Source organism: Scatophagus argus, chromosome 13, assembly GCF_020382885.2.
Source record: "Scatophagus argus isolate fScaArg1 chromosome 13, fScaArg1.pri, whole genome shotgun sequence".
NCBI classification, from domain to species: domain Eukaryota; kingdom Metazoa; phylum Chordata; class Actinopteri; family Scatophagidae; genus Scatophagus; species Scatophagus argus.
In genome coordinates, this window is record NC_058505.1 from 11342177 (window position 1) to 11358426 (window position 16250).

Consider the following 16250-nt stretch of genomic DNA (forward strand, 5'->3'; position numbering starts at 1 on the left):
TCATAAGATGGCATCCTCCCTCTGTTTGCTGACCTATGACTATGAGTTTACAGTTGTATTATACAGTAACTGGGTCAGGGTTAAGATGCCATCAGTATGTTGAATGAAGTTACTTCCACCAGCTGGTCACGAGCAAACAGGAGGTACACAGTGGCAGGGCCAGTGAGACATTAACCAATTTCATACTGAGTGACCACGGCTTGGCCATTTAGACTGGTCAACACTGAGAAAACAACAAGCCTTTAAAAACAGAGCACCATTTCCTGCTGCACTGCAGCCTGTAGAGACAAACCTTTTACTCAGACCAAAATCAAATTCTAAATATTCTTTCTTTTCCTGTAAAAAAGTGACATATATCAGAACTTGTGGCATCTAGAGAGAAAACCAGCAGAAGAACAAATGCATCTGCGCCGGCTTTCATATCTGACTGTACGCTATATAGAAAATTATCCAAACACGTCATAATTGGGCTGTCTTTCAGAGGTTAGGCTAGGCCCGTTACTTCCATACCAAGCATACCAAGACATTTTGAACAATGCTATGCTTCCAGCTCTGTGGCAACAGTCTGGGGAAGGACTTTTTCTATTCCAGCATGACTGTGCCCCAGTGCACAAAGCAAAGTCCATGAAGACGAGGTTGGATGAGTTTGGTGTGGAAGAACGTGACTGGTGCACACACAGAGCCCTGACCTCAACCCCATCAGACACCTTTGGGATGAACTGAAAGAGAGATTGCAAACCAGGTCTCTTCATCCAACATCAGTGCCTGACCTCACAAATGCTCTACTGCACGAATGGGCCAAAACTCCCACAGAAACACTTCAAAATCTTGTGGAAAGCCCCCCCCCCCCACCGGAAGAGTGGAAGCTGTTATAGCTGCAAAGGTGTCTATGTATTTAGAGTGCAATGTCATTAAAATCCCTGATGGTATATTGGTGCCCCAATACTTTTGTCTATATAGTATGGTTTAAATTCACAAATATATGAATCAGATCAGAACAGAGAACATTGCAGCAATGCAGAAACAGCCGAATGTCTGTTGTCAGTTAATTTATCATATGTTATGTCATTGGATTATCAGCAGTGATGATGTGTGCTTTAAGCAACATTTTATTGTTTTATCTGGTTGACATGGACCTAACTTGAACTACATTACTACTACACCTGCCATAAATGTTGCTGATAATTTTTTTAATCATTTAATTTCATTTATAATCATTCATCATCAGTCATTCCAATTTTGTGGTGACACGGTGGTGCAGTGGTTAGCACTGTCGCCTCATAGCAAGAGGGTTCAAGGTTCGAACCCCGGTCTGTGCCCTTTCTGTGTGGAGTTTGCATGTTCTCCCTGTGCCTGCGTCCACAATCCCCAAAACATGCACATTAGGTTAATTGGCATTGTCTACATTGCCCCTTGGTGTGAGTGTGTGGTTGTCTGTCTTTGTCAGTCAGCCCTGTGGTTGGCTGGCGACCAGTCCAGGGTGAATCTTGCCCATCAGCCGGGATAGGCTCCATTCCCCCTGCAACCCTGACGGATCAGCCGGTATAGAAAATGAATGATACAAAGATGTGGCACACTGTCCTTATTCCATTGTGTAAAATGCCAGGATTTGCTATATCTCTTTTACAAAGTATTTACTTTTATTTTTTATCTTTTTCTGTTGACATTTGAACATTGTGAAGGTATTGTGATGGACATTTCTCACTAATTCAGGATTTTTACAAACCTGTATCAATGTATTCATCAAAAATAACCAGCAAATGAATCCACAATGAAAACACACCTAGTTGCCTATACGCAGTAGCTCAAAATTACAGTACATCCACCCTGACAAACAGCAGTGACTCCTGCCTTTGCATCACTGCACAATTTAATGACACCGAAGCCATATTCCTGTTTTTAGTCACTTAAGTGCATTTTATTGATTGTACACTTATGTTCAGACTTAGTAACACTGTGGTACTTTCTCTATCACTTTTTGAGTATTTTGACATCAACTTTAATTTTTATCTCAGACTCTGAACATTTCCTCCATCACCGGATGCTTTGACAAGAGTTGACTGGACAAACCCTCAGCGTCAGTCATTATTAACCGCTTATTTCTGTTCGTCATCTCTTCTTTTCACGCTTGTACTTCAGTTGTTTGTTTGCTTGTTTATTTGTTAGACTAAATGTAGAGCAGAACTCAGCTGGGATACGCTTCAGGATTCGCTGCAGCCAATCAGAAGCGGACTTTCAAAATAAAGTTTGTCGAAGCGAAACCAGAATGATTCGCATATAGAGTAGAGGGGTGACGACCTGTCAGCGCCTGGTAGCTATTTTGTTAAAGGTTTTGTCTCTCGTCCGGAACGTGTCACTGCTTCACCGGTTACGCTTAAATGGCTTAAAAAAATCCTTGCTATTTTTAACTGAAGAGTTTTGTTCTTTGACTGTTGAACGCCGCTGGTCTTCAAGCCGAGTAACAAGGGTCTCCAGAAATGTATTTCCTTGGCATTTTTGTACTGATGCTGAGCGAGTTATCACTGGGCTTTCCCGTTCCAGTCGGTAAGAAGTCTGTCTCTTTGCATTGCATTGGTTTGTGTTGCTTTGCGTTGCAGGGTAATTAAGTGATAAAATGCACGAAGGGACAATATGGCAACTGGTGTGCGTAGCCTACGTACGTTAACTGCTAACGTTCGCCAAACCAGCAGGTTATAAAAAAACATAATGCAAAGACTCGTTTCTCTGTTAAACTCCCACACTTTCTGTTGACATTGTCAACTTTTCACAACATAAGACACAACAAAAACTGAAAACAATAATGGCAAAGGATTTCTGGTTGCTCGCCTGTGTTGGATTGCTTTGGGTTGCACCTCCTAAACCCAATGGCACGGTTTAGGCTACATTTAAGACTTGTTACTTTAAAGATTACCAGACAATATACCAAACATTTAGAGTAGATTGGAACTTGTGCCACAATGGCATGTGAAAGCATTACTGCTGAAAATGAAAATGAAAATTAAATGACAACAAGTATTTCCACTTTCAAGTAGAATGATGTTTTATTGATTACTGGGAGTCTCCATTGATTTTTCTTTTTCCTGGATCTTCCCGGGCTCCATTTTATTTTTTCAGTGTTTGTGCTTTAGTAACATTTAATGCAAGACTACTTCTAAATGAGTGTCTAAAGCAATACTATCGCTTTGACTAGTTTCTGTTACATTTTATCTCCTTACCTCGCATCTCCTTTTACATGACATGAAAACATTCCCACAGGGATGTAAGCTTACTGCGACATGTGGAACCTTCCTTCTGTTTACTGTTTCTCCCATCAGATACCATCATAGTGCAGGTCCGGCAGTGGGGAGTGGTGGGTGCTCAGCGGGTTGTGAACCAGGTTCTTCTCAATGGAGTCTCTCTTACTGGCACAAGTCAGGAAGTTGACAATATCATCCAGTCTATGTTAGCTGGCGGACATCTCCCAGCTCTTACCGATGTCAACCAGACTTCAGCACTGAGTAAGAAAATCATCATGTATCATTAATGAACTGAATTATTGTTGAAACTGACAAATAGCTTTTGTCAAACCCCCTAGGAAACCACACTGTCCTTCGTTCACGCGAATGCATACTGGAAGGGTCTCAGCTGCACTGGACCGACCGTGTGTTTTATGATGGGAAGGTCTATCTGACTCTGGACGATGCTGACACCTGGACGGCCCATGTGCCACAAGCACTGGCCCTGAAAGAGTTGTGGGACCGGGAGGTACAGCGCACAGGGACGGACAAGATCCGCTTCCAGGATGAATGCAACAAGCTCATGATAGAATTGAGACTTTCTGAGGACCGGTCAGGTAGACTGAATATATTCTCTATGGCTTTTGAGAACAAATTTGAAACTACTGTCACACTTAAACAGTTGTGCTGCAAAATAATGAATTGTATGAATGAAAATTACTGATATAAAGCCATTTCCTCCCTGGTGGCATTTTGGGTTTAACCCTTGCTTGCTTTCTTACTCTGTGACATGAAGTAACATAAGCTTTATTGTGAGACAGGATGTAGTCTACATTATTTACTGTCAGTTTGTCTCACTACACTGTTGGTGATAACAAACAGAATTAATCTGAATATTAGATTTTGGGGTCCATAGCTGTATCTGTCTGCTAGATTTGAAATTTAGGGCTGAAAATCAGGGTAAAAAGAGAAATTAAAAAAAAAAAAAAAAGCCTGAAGACTGCTGGTGGCGGGGGATTGTGGAGGCAGCTGATGGCATTTGACTGTGAGTCATATGACACAACTGGTGCAAAAAAAGTGAAAGAGTTATTCAAAAGTAAGATATGAGTTTGTTCTTGTCCTTGCAACAACCGACCTCCACATACAATGCTCATATATTTGATCATTTTGTTGACCTGCTGTCTGGTTATCTGTTTTTTGCTATGTTTTCCCAGACCCAGAGACTCCTTGGCCTCAGTTTCTGATCCCGGTCTTGGCACTCCTGGTGTTCATAGGGCTAATCATAGTCAGCCTCCTCTTGTCCAACAGGTCTGGTGAGTAAATAAGATTTCCACTTCCAATTTGGATAGTAATAAAAGAAGTTTCATTTTCATAAAATAGCAAATTGAATTATTTCCACAAATGGGATGCGGTCTTGTGAATCGTATCGTAAACACGCAGAAACATTTTATCTTTACATCAGCTAGTTACTTTAATACCTCACTCACAAAAGTATCCAGACACACCTCATTATGGGGCTGTTTTTCTGGGGTTAGGCAGCATAACTTCTTTCAAACATGTCCTCTCACATGATTTTGGTATGGAGTCTCATACTCACAGGAAAATGTAAAGCATAGTCATGTGTTTTGTCTTTCTCACACTCTCTGCTTAGGTTTGCTGCACCCTGGAGGTAAGCCAACAACAACCTCTGTGTTTTCTCTTCAGTCACTGTAGTCTGTAGACTTTTGAGTTAACAGTTACGGGAGATGATAGCTAGAGAGTTAGATATTAAATCAACTTTAAAGCACATTCCCTTTGGGTGGGCCTGTTGTTTTAATTTGAAGTGCTGGTGTGTTAGTCTTGTGTTTTTGTCCATCCTGCTTCACTCTGATAAAGTAAGCACAGTGTGACACACCTTTTTTTTTTTTTATTATTATTGCTGAATATGACTGCAGCTGTCAGCTGACTCGTAGGTGACGGTTATCTCCCGTGATGCTCATGAGAATTTTATAACAACTGGTATCTAATCATTTTCAACAGTGTCACAGTGTGCAGTTCATTATGTCACCTTGTTTTGTTTTTTCAATTGTTTTTTATTAATGTCATTCTGATCTGTGCTCTCCGATTTCCTTGCAGGAGTCATTGGATCAGTTATACATTATCCTAAGGACATGAGTGAAATGGCTCTAGAGGTGAAAAACAGTAGTTACTGTGCCTTGTGATCCAAAGCTTCAGCTGAACAAAAGGCTCCAGTTTTCCAACTGCATTTTTACTGCTGAATGTCTTCGTACTGCTGTAACAGTTTTGGTTTTTTTTCCTGTGTATGGACAGCGCTGCTCTATGAATGCAACCAAACCTCTGCTACAGTGTCAAACGGCCTGCTGTAAACACGTGTGTGGTCTTTCAAACCACATTATCTTATGCACTTTAACACGTTTCATACTTTACAGTATTGTTTTTATTGCTTATACTGAATGTGTCTATACACAGACATTCATGAAGAAATGTAAATATATAAATATGTTCACCACATGAAGTGACAGTAACTGTGAGGGCACACGTTTCACTATTCATGCAAACAAAATAAGAGAAAATATACAAATCAAAATGTTCCCTTTCACCACACACATTATTTATTAAATTATTTAAGTCACAAATCATTTGTTAAGCCCTGCTGAAATCAAATGTTTTGTTCTCCCTCCGATAGACCAGTTGTATGTAAACACTGGATGAAGTAAGCGTGTCCAGATTCGAACTCTGCTTTGTTTCCTCACAGTAAAATATATTTCTTTGTGATACTGTGCACCGATATGACCAACTTTATGTTTTTCTGTATTATTTCAGCATGTAAGAGTTATAGAAAATGTTCAATTAAAGATGGTTTTATGGCATGTTAGTTTTTATTTTGTCTTTTTTTCCAGTTAGTTTCAGGTTACAACTGAAACACTGATTTCAGGAAAATCCAGAATTTACATTTTTTAATTAGACGAAATTAAAAAATTAAAATCTAAAATTGAGCAATTGATACCAACAGTTTCACTGTTGCCCAGTTCTTTTATTTAGTTGTGCACTCACCCTGATGAAATTCTGATGAGATGGCTCATAGCCAACAGAAAAAAGTAGGACATTTGCACCTCATCTGTTATTGTGGAGTTTATTGTTTGTTTGTTTTCTTTTTTAAAGACAGACTTTATGTGTTGGTTTCATGTTGGTTTGAAAGCCAAAACATTTGAAACTCATTTCCGTAAGTATTGTTCCATATCTCCTGAGAAGAAGGAAGAAGAGTTTGGAAATTCTCTCACTGAATGTATTCAGCTATTTATTTATTCTGCTGAGCACAAGTAAAAAGAGCTGCGCCAGCTGCAACCTCACATTATCCTCCTGCTTTTCTAGCATATCTAGTCCTTTAAGACACCAATACAATAAGGAGCAGATGTGATATTTTTTGATAAGGTTCAGTCAGAGACAGAGTGTTCCCTTTCAGGTTCTCAGTGGTTCTGTACAGAGCCAACATATCATCTGCCTCTGTATGGTGCTTGTAAGATAATTATGCCAGATTACACTTTCGATGCCAGAGTTAATGAACAGTGGAGTTCTCATTAATGTTTTGTAAAAGCACATGAATGCGAGTATACAATGTCATTTTATGTCTCTTCCTTGGAGTCAATGTATTAGTTATGTGATCAGAGTGTACTGATTAATAATATCTCTTAAAATACCTCTAGTTGTATCTTTCAGGGCGTAGATGATGTTTTACCATCCAAACACACTATCCATGTTATTCATGAAGTAAGATTTTCACCTAATTGATCAAGAATTTAATCCCATTAATCTGATTAATACACTTATTCTTAATCACATAATCACTCTTGCCTTCTAATCAAAAAGCAGAAGCACAATACTGGACTTGGTAATATCTCAGATTCATAACTACGCAAAAAACAAACACAAAATAAAAACAAACAAAAAAAATCCCCACAACTTTGTTTTTCTTCTTCTTCTTTTTTTTACTACTGGTGAATGGTTCAACCATCAGTTATGTTCTGAAGATTATGACTGTTTAATGTTTGAAGCAAGAAAATTTAGACTTCAGTAAGAGAGCAAGAGTTTATTTGCAAAAAGATAAACAAAAATGAATGAACCAACACAAATTTGATTGATATTCCAATGAATGTGCAATTAAACGTTTAATGAATGTATCAAGACAGCCCAACACCAGTTTAAATGATATTCTCTGGATAGCAAATGAGAACGCCATAAAGGAAAATAAATATAAACGGTGGTATCTGTTCTTCACGTTTCACAAAACAAATCACAACCCTAACATCATCTTTTGGCCAACAGATGGCGATAGAGTTTTGGGGAGGAGGGTTGTTTTCACTCGTTGTTCTGACAGGAAGTACCCTTCACCAATCACATAAAGGCATTCGCAAACGTTACCATAGAAATACCTTGGAGATAACGGCAACTCCTTGAATGAACCAATCGCAGGAGCGCTTTCTGGCATTTAAACCGCGTGGCGTCATCGTCATCAAATTCAAAATTTAGATAGAGACGAAAGAGAACTGCCGACGGTGCTACAGTGTATTCCACGTTTTCTTGAAAAGGTGAGCTCATTTCGCTTGTTTTCAAGTTGTAGAAGTACCGCATATTGACTCCTTGAAGTCTTTTTATTTTTTTACAAACAATAATTAAACTCGGTTAAAGCTACTGATGCTAACTTATCCTCGTTTACCTTTGGTTAGGTTAATTGCATTCGTTATACCTACTTGTAGTAATAGCTTAGCTGGGGTAATGCGAAATAGCGACGAATCCTTGTTTTTCTAACATTTCTTGGTTCACACCAGCCGCTAAAGCAGCGCTATCTCAGGTATCTTAGGGTTTGCATGGGAACTAAAAGACTTAAAACTCGTTTCAACAAACCGCAGTGTTAGCCAACCTCGTATCATACGAACGCCTTCTTGTTCATTTGCCCCGATGTAACACTACAGGTGGCGTGAAAACCTGCACAAAATGGCGCAGTTTGGGTTTGAGAACGACATCCACAGTATCTTGAAGCTGGATATGCCCATCACAAACGCTCCCATGGCGAGGTGGCAGAGGAAGGCCAGCTCATCTAACTCATCCGCCTTGAACGGTTTGTCTCCTGGCAAATCTGCTAATGTGTCACAGAGCTCATCGAAAACGCCGAGCAAAACTCCAGGTAATGTGCGCCTGCTGTATTGTTGCTTGAAAAAGAAATCCATCTGAAGTCGTATCCTGCCAATGTTAACCACTGGGATATCTTTTTATATCATAGGCAAAAACAAAAAACAAACACCCTCAAAGATGGGAGGCGACCGCTTCATTCCCATCAGAAACAGCAAACAAATGGATGTGGCGAGTTTCCTGCTCACAAAGGAGAACGAACCTGTCGAGACCAACACAACAGTATCATCAGTGAGTTGTTTTCATACATCCTCTATATTCTCTTAGAAATTTTAAGGATTTTATTGACTTTAAGCAAACCTCTTTGTCTTTTTGAAGGAAAACCAGAAAGCCTGGTCTGTGTCACTAAATGGATACAACATTGAAGATGCAAAGATTCTGCACCTTGGAGGGAAGCCGCTGAATGCTCCTGAAGGTAAGTGTATTTGTTCCAACTTTTTCTGTATCATATGAATATAGAAGGTACGGTTCTTAAAATCTTTCTTTTTTGGGGGGTCTTATTTACAGGCTATCAAAACAACTTGAAAGTCCTCTACAGTCAGGCTATAACTCCTGCATCTGTCAAAAAGTCGAGATACATATCTTCAACTCCTGACAGAATCTTGGATGCTCCTGAGCTTCGAAATGATTTTTGTAAGTTTGGCACTCATGCTCTTCTTGGTAACATTATTGTTTTTGTAATTTTTTTGTTTTGTTTTGTTGTTCATTGTGGATGGATTTTTTTCTGTAAGCTTTTACACTAAATATAAATCAAATTTAAATTATTTCTGCAAAATGTACACCAAGCAAGCATTAATTTAGTCACTTTTTCTTTTTTCCCCCCCAGATTTGAACTTACTTGACTGGAGCAGTCAAAATGTTCTTGCTGTGGCACTTCATAACAATGTTTACTTGTGGGATGCCACTCAAGGAGACATCACTCTTCTCATGAAGCTGGACCGTGAGGAGGACTACATCTGCTCACTGTCCTGGACCAAAGAGGGAAGCTACTTAGCTGTTGGCACCAGTGACTGCAAAGTACAGGTCAGTGTGTTGATGAACATAACACCTTGGATCAGAAGAACACATCAGAATCAGAATTCCTTTATTTATCTCCAAGGGGAAATTCTTTGCTCAAAGAAATGCTTCCTATCATGTTTTTCTTTCAAAGTTCTTTTTGTTAGTTTTAAAACAACTTATACAAACAAGTAAACAAACAAAACCATTTCTACAACCAGAGAAACAAATGACACGACAGGACTTGAAATGCTGGTTAAACAAATTTAATGATGAGAAAATCTATATACATAAAATCTATATACATATATAAAATCAAATGAAAATAAAGGTATTAAATGATATTTAATGGCACTTTTTTTTTTTTTTTTGTTTCCTTAGCTGTGGGATGTCGAGAACCAGAAGCGGTTACGCAGCATGGCCAGCCACACATCCAGAGTTGGTAGCCTGAGCTGGAATGACCATGTTCTGTCCAGGTACAGTTATGTCCTCATCTCTGATCCAAAAGACAAAAACTTGCATTTCCAGTGGTGCGCGTTTGGACTCAGAAATGTATTGTTTCGCTATCTTCTAGTGGCTCAAGATCAGGACACATCCACCATCATGATGTGAGGGTGGCAGACCATCACATCTGCACTCTCAGTGGTCACTCACAGGAGGTGTGTGGGCTGCGGTGGTCTCCTGATGGGCGATACCTGGCCAGTGGAGGCAATGACAACTTGGTGTGCGTATGGCCCCGTGTGCAGGAGGGCGGCGCCAGCAACGGCAGCCAGTCGGTCCGTAGCTGGAGCGAACATCAAGGAGCTGTCAAGGTGAGGACCTTTCTTATATCCAAACTACCAAACATAACTTGGGCACCTTGCCAGAAATTAAGACAAAATCTTTCCTATTGTAATTATTATTGAACACTTTTGAAACTTCCAGCATGGTGTAAAAGCATAACTGTGATTTGCCATAGTGTATGAAGTTTGAAACTCACTTTAAGATGTTTATTATTGTAGGCTTTGGCTTGGTGTCCATGGCAGCCGAATATCCTTGCATCTGGAGGTGGTACCAGTGACCGTCACATCCGCATCTGGAATGTAAACAGTGGCTCCTGCGTCAGTTCACTTGACACTCAGTCACAGGTAACCACGCTTTTTTTCGACCCTTATTCTCAAACAAAAGTGACCTTCATTTTTATTCTGGAAATAAAATATATTTATAATCACACCTGACAACTTTGTTTTTCAGATCTCGTCACTGGTGTTTGCGCCCAATTACAAGGAGCTGGTCTCTGCCCACGGATATGCTCACAATAATGTTGTCATCTGGAAGTACCCCTCTCTCACCAAAGTTGCAGAGCTTAACGGTAAATAATTTTCACTGGATTGGATCTGTGCTTGTTCACATGTGGCTTACTCTGAAGGGAAACTACTGGTGAACTGGAAACTTGCTGTACTTAACGTTTCCTGTTGGTCTAAACGTATTGATGCTTTTCATTTTAGGCCACGAGGACAGAGTTCTCAGTTTGACTCTGAGCCCAGACAGCTCCACCGTTGCGACTGTTGCTGGAGATGAGACCATTCGTCTGTGGAAGAGCTTCGAAGTGGATCCTGTTAAGAAGAAGGCCAAAGAAAGGATGACCAAATCAACTAGCAGTGTCATTCATCAGTCAATCAGATAATTACTTTTTTTTTTTTTTTTTTTTTTTTTTTTGATCTATCCTGAAATAAATTCTGTGCAAATGTTTTATTTAATCCACAATAAAGATTTCCACCCAATGTTTTAGCCTTACCTGGCAACTATACTTCTGATGGGTGCAGTATATAGGCTGTTGGTCTTGATTGTTTATACAGTTCTAATGTGGTAAAGTACATGTGTCAAGTGTTGGCTTTTAAGCAGCACTGTTCATTATGTATTTATGACCTTCACTTGGCTTTTATTGTATCACAAGGATGCATTGTATACAGTAGACTGGGTTATTAATAAATGGTTTGTTTACCATATTTGGCTCTGTCACTTAATTGGCAAGAAGTAATTGTGCCCTGTTGTAAACTGTAGGGTGAGAACAAATGATTTGTTAAGATCAGTTTATAATATACATGAATTGGTGTATTTTTTTTTAAAAAATAATCTCGATCAGTACCTGTAGAGGTCGCTAAATTGGAGGTAAACCTGTTGCAGATGTGGTTTGGCTGAAGTTTGACAACAAAGTTTGGTTTAAGGGCAGATTTTTAAAGCTCAAAGTTAATTTTAAAATGTTTTGTAATTCCTCTATGAAATGTGGATGATGACCCTTCAGTGTCACTTCTTCCTCAGTTCATTGTTGATGCCAGAAACAGGGTTATTGTTTATCTGGTAAACACAACCACTTGTTCACTAACGCACCGCCTCATGCCGGTTTTTGCCAGTCCCGTATATAATGTGACTTCACTTTTTAACCCACCATCAAACCTTGGGGTGACTTAATCGGTGAAATCATTTGCTGTTCTGTTGGAACAGAAATCACTATGAATTGAAACCACGAACTCTGCTGAACAGCAATGACAGTAGCTTATTTTGCCAATGTGTTTCTGGCAGTAAGAGGATAAAATGTTCTAATAAAATGCCTCTATTAGAGTCTTTGAACCCACATGGTGTAGAAACGTTTAAAATATCAATTGTATTAATCCTTTTAGACAAAACACTTGAAAACAAATGTAAAAAACATTTACAGTGTTTTTATTTTTGTTTAAATCACAAACAGGTTAATCTATTGAACACTGTGAGGGGTAATTGTAACATAAACAGCTCCTGGATAAAGACAGACATCTGTTCTCATGTAGTTTTTTGGTGGCAAATATCAGATTTGATTTTTAAAAAGCTAGTACTGCCTCGAAATTAGATCATCCTTCATCTGCCGTCGGTTCACATATGTTATCAACAGCAAGCGTACAAACACTGGTGGGTTTATCAATCAAAACATTCTGCAGTGATGCTCAGAGACAGCTGTTTAGAGCATGCTTTTAAATTCAAAATACTTTAAAATTTATTTAATAGAAAGCACTTTCTATCATATCATGCACAGTGTGCTAAGGGAACTGATTATACAGTGTTGCAAAAGTCAGAATGGGATAAAACGAACGAATAGTAGTGTAAAGGTCACTACCTAAATTGCAAAAAATGCAAAATGCATCAGTTCTGTAATATACAGTATAAAACGTCTTTTCCACAGTTCTTAAAATTGAAAAATTAAGGTGTGGTGTGTTTCTTACAAAGTGCACACCATAACTGCTTTCCAAATGACACAGACCTTAATCTATAACTTGTTTTATTTCAAACGATAAATTAAACACAGAAAATAAACCTAAATATTTGACATTTACAGTGAAACTTTAACTTTAGCAGTTATTTGGATGTGCTAGCCTTCAGTGGAAACTGTGCGATACTCCCAAGCAACAAAGTCATGCCAGCTAAACAGTTGGTAGTGTGGGTCAAGCCTGAGTTGAAAAATACTATCAGTGAGAAAATGAGCACCAAATATCTTCATACAGTGTTCATCACAGTTAATAGTTTTCACAACGAACCAACAAACACAATGTGGCGAGTAGAGATCACTGGCAAAACGCAACATGCCATTCATATCCCAACAAGTGTGCACAAGAGAGGTTAAACAGAAATGATTAGTTTAAGAGCAGCATATTGAAATCTGTGCCGTTCCAATATGCCCCTAGATATGAACGATGAATGACATACTCAAGGTCTACGGAGCCTCCTTCTCATTTTCACAGTCACAGAGTTAGATTTCTTTTACTTTGCCCAGGAAGACTTTGCCGTTGGTGTAGTGGTGCACGTTCCCATTCTCCACGTGTTTCCCATTGGCCACCACCCTGACAGGCTCACTGGTCGAGCCGTTCTGTTTTGGCTTGTCATCGGTGACAGGGAGCCGCTTGCCCTTTATGTAAGCCTGTAACCAAAAGTTGGAGAAGAGGAGGAAGAAGAAGACGCCATACATCCAAATGAGGTGGATCCAAAGGGGAACCTGGTATTCACACTTATCCATGAAGTAGTACTGGCTGATGTGAATGGATACCAGAACAAACTGCGTCTGGAAAACAACAGTAAAGGACAGATTGTTAAGCAGATGCATCGTAAAAATCAAATAAGCCATAAGTGCTTTTCAAACAAAGGGGGGCACATACAAGCTGAATGGCAGTCATGTACTTCTTCCACCACAGGAATTTCTGGAAGCGAGGTCCAGCAGCTGAGAGTCCATAGTAGAAGTACATGATAACGTGGACAGTCGCATTAACCATGGCATGGAAGGAGCCCATTCCTCCAGCTTGAGATGAAAAAACAGAAATGCAGGATTGTTTCGTTAGACATGTTTCTGTCCCTGCAGCCAATTTGTTGTTTTTGGCATTTTCATTTCTTTGGATGCATTCAAATCTTGGCTGTAAAGGCTCATGCACACCTTCCGTTTCTTGCGGACAGGTGGACAGGAGGAAACATCTGTGGGTCCTTCTACTTGAGATAAACTTTTACCAGAGATACAATATTTGGATGGTCTTATTACCAAAACGTTAATAAAAGTTTATTGCAAGTAAAAGGGCACCATGCAGGTTTTCTCTTTTCTTTTGTTTTCCTTTTTTTCTTTGAATGCAAAATGTCAAAAGTTGTGTGTAAAGCATTTTACACAGATATTATAGTAAGTTATTTGCTTACCAGGAGTCAAAGTGATGCCCCACCACCACGTCCAGGGCATGAAGGAGTGATGGAATACGTGGAGAAATGTGATTTGGTTTTGTTTCTTCCTCAGCACAAAGAATACCTCGAATAAAGTAGACCAAACTTAAGTTAACACACAGAAAAGACAGTTCGACAATTAAAAAGTCACTAGAAAATGGAAAAAAAATGTGAGAGAAGAAGACGTCCTTACTGTGTCGAGGAGTTCGATGTATTTCGAAAAATAAAACAGCCAAGCCGCTTGAATCATCTGAGGGAGGGAGGAGAGGAGGACTGTCAAATATCTGACTGCTGGCAATCATCCAAAGCCATCAGGTTGAGTAATGTGAATGAGAGTGAGAGCTCCTCTACTCCGAGGCAAATGGTGAACAAATTACTGACTTACCCGAAGAGCCTGCGGGCTATTTGAGGTGTCAATAAGGTCACATCTCCACGTAAAGGTGGTGGCCCATCCAGACATCATGAACTAGCAGTTTAAAAAAACACATCAGCAGCTGTTATTTACATTTCTCACACATCTAGATTCCGCAGAAATTGGGATACCAGTCAGCAAATACCTCTTTTTCTAATTAGTAATGCTTTGATTCAATATTTCAACATTTTCAGCATTTAAAAAAATAGTCATGATTTACTACGCATACACATACATATCAATTGTCAGTCACTTTGTTCACCTCATATACTATGTAGGCGTTCAATAAAACCATGCTGATATTGTAGACAATCATGGCCGTGTTGAGATGGAAGGGCTTGCGATTTGCCATCAGGCGAGGTCCAATGTACACCGAGAAGCAGGCATAGGCCAGCAGGATGGAGGTCATCTGTACAGGACTCTGCATCAGTGGGTAGTCTCTGACTCGAGCATCTGGGAGAACAAAAACACACACCTCTCATTGTCTCTGGCTGTTATTAATGGACACACACACACACACATTATTTCTTGGAGGGTTAACTGTCAATGCAGTTGATACACATTTATGTGATATGGTAATTCATTCATATTTTCATAAATAACAAGTGTAAATCTATGCCAAAGCTACTTACCAGTTCTTGACTGTAGATAACTGTGGAATTTTAAAATGTTTGATACGGCTTCTTGCAGCATGGTGACTGCTTGTGTCTTGTCTTATTAAACCCCTGAAACAATAAGAGTCGAAGGTCAGGAGAAAAAGCAGAGCCAAAAGTGAGTCTGGTTGGGCAGTGAGGTGAAAAGCAACCTGTCCACCTGCCACACCACTGACTGAACAAACAGGAGACAGCTGCACAGGCTCATCAAACACCCCTGAGTGCCCTTGTGTATAACCTTAAAAAAAATAAAATACACTGAGAAATCTATACTAAGAGCCAAAGTGTAGCATGGAGGCTAAAAATGATTCAAAAAGCTTCATTCAGAAAGAAGGAAAAACTTGAAAATAATTCTAAGAGTATTTTATGAAGGACTGTCAACATATTCTGCTGTCAGTCTAAATACAATGAAATACTCTCTTGCTGACTAACAGAGCAAGTCAAACAGGTGAGGCAAAGAACTTGGCCCATGTAAGCCAGTTGAGCCAATCACCTGAGATACAATGATACATGCTCATCAGGGATTTCCAGGGAGTACAACTACAGAACAAACAAGAGAACATACCTCATTTGAAGCAGAAAAATGAATGTTTTGTTGTCCTAATGCTGAGAAATTACTGTACCATGAAATCTATCAGCCAACACATATCAATTAATAAGCCAATTTTTCCAGGAGCAGCACAAGTGACAATGGTCTCATATCCCTGAAAAACACCGGCTGTTTTAAGTGACTCACCTGCTGAGAGCAAATCCTCAGCACACACTCCTATTTGTGGGGAAAGCAGCTGCACAGCCAGGGTCAGGCAGCAGCACTTAGTCCAGAGGATCCAACAGACCAGCAACACCAGAGAAAGAGGAATCAAGTGAAAACCAGACTCATGCAAAGCTCTGCTGTGCGTGGTAGCCTCCAGCTGTCCTCAGATCTCTGGGACTTCTATGTGATATCCAACAAGAACTGAAAGGAACAAATGGGAAGATTGAGAGAGGAAGCAAGATGGAGATGAGGAGAGAAGCCAGCTGCGATAAGTATGGGACTGGGATGATTCAACTCAATTTAAACCTCAAGGCACTACTACAAAC

At 39.6% G+C, this 16250-nt stretch overlaps 3 protein-coding genes across 3 annotated transcripts; 2 read left to right on the top strand and 1 right to left on the bottom strand.

The window, feature by feature from the left end:
- Positions 1-2207: 2207 nt before the first annotated feature.
- Positions 2208-6090, top strand: LOC124069916. The gene is made up of 6 exons (XM_046409430.1): positions 2208-2544; positions 3315-3497; positions 3575-3832; positions 4430-4528; positions 4867-4884; positions 5331-6090. The coding sequence occupies exons 1-6, from the start codon at positions 2478-2480 to the stop codon at positions 5414-5416; spliced, it is 711 nt and encodes a 236-aa protein (XP_046265386.1). The 5' UTR covers positions 2208-2477; the 3' UTR covers positions 5417-6090.
- A 1551-nt stretch (positions 6091-7641) lies between these two features.
- Positions 7642-11386, top strand: cdc20 (cell division cycle 20 homolog). The gene is made up of 11 exons (XM_046407319.1): positions 7642-7801; positions 8186-8397; positions 8494-8633; positions 8721-8817; positions 8910-9035; positions 9229-9425; positions 9780-9874; positions 9973-10210; positions 10400-10525; positions 10632-10749; positions 10886-11386. Exons 2-11 carry the CDS (start codon positions 8208-8210, stop codon positions 11062-11064), a joined length of 1506 nt encoding a protein of 501 aa, XP_046263275.1. The 5' UTR covers positions 7642-7801; positions 8186-8207; the 3' UTR covers positions 11065-11386.
- Positions 11387-12080: 694 nt separating this feature from the next.
- Positions 12081-16232, bottom strand: elovl1a (ELOVL fatty acid elongase 1a). Its single transcript, XM_046407322.1, has 8 exons — positions 15907-16232; positions 15150-15242; positions 14780-14970; positions 14491-14571; positions 14299-14355; positions 14085-14190; positions 13562-13701; positions 12081-13467 (listed from the first exon to the last, which is right to left on the bottom strand). The coding sequence occupies exons 2-8, from the start codon at positions 15208-15210 to the stop codon at positions 13159-13161; spliced, it is 945 nt and encodes a 314-aa protein (XP_046263278.1). The 5' UTR covers positions 15211-15242; positions 15907-16232; the 3' UTR covers positions 12081-13158.
- Between the last annotated feature and the right edge of the window lie 18 nt (positions 16233-16250).

Bases quoted from the DNA above. Each gene is read 5' to 3' on its own strand.
- LOC124069916 (XM_046409430.1), top strand. From the start codon at position 2,478: ATGTATTTCCTTGGCATTTTTGTACTGATGCTGAGCGAGTTATCACTG. The intron at 2,545-3,314 runs GTAAGAAGTCTG...TTCTCCCATCAG, and splicing joins GGGCTTTCCCGTTCCAGTCG to ATACCATCATAGTGCAGGTC. The intron at 3,833-4,429 runs GTAGACTGAATA...ATGTTTTCCCAG, and splicing joins ACTTTCTGAGGACCGGTCAG to ACCCAGAGACTCCTTGGCCT.
- cdc20 (XM_046407319.1), top strand. From the start codon at position 8,208: ATGGCGCAGTTTGGGTTTGAGAACGACATCCACAGTATCTTGAAGCTG. The intron at 8,634-8,720 runs GTGAGTTGTTTT...GTCTTTTTGAAG, and splicing joins CCAACACAACAGTATCATCA to GAAAACCAGAAAGCCTGGTC. The intron at 9,036-9,228 runs GTAAGTTTGGCA...TTTCCCCCCCAG, and splicing joins TGAGCTTCGAAATGATTTTT to ATTTGAACTTACTTGACTGG.
- elovl1a (XM_046407322.1), bottom strand. From the start codon at position 15,210: ATGCTGCAAGAAGCCGTATCAAACATTTTAAAATTCCACAGTTATCTA. The intron at 14,191-14,298 runs GTAAGGACGTCT...ACTTTATTCGAG, and splicing joins ACATCGAACTCCTCGACACA to GTATTCTTTGTGCTGAGGAA. The intron at 13,702-14,084 runs GTAAGCAAATAA...TTTCATCTCAAG, and splicing joins GGGCATCACTTTGACTCCTG to CTGGAGGAATGGGCTCCTTC.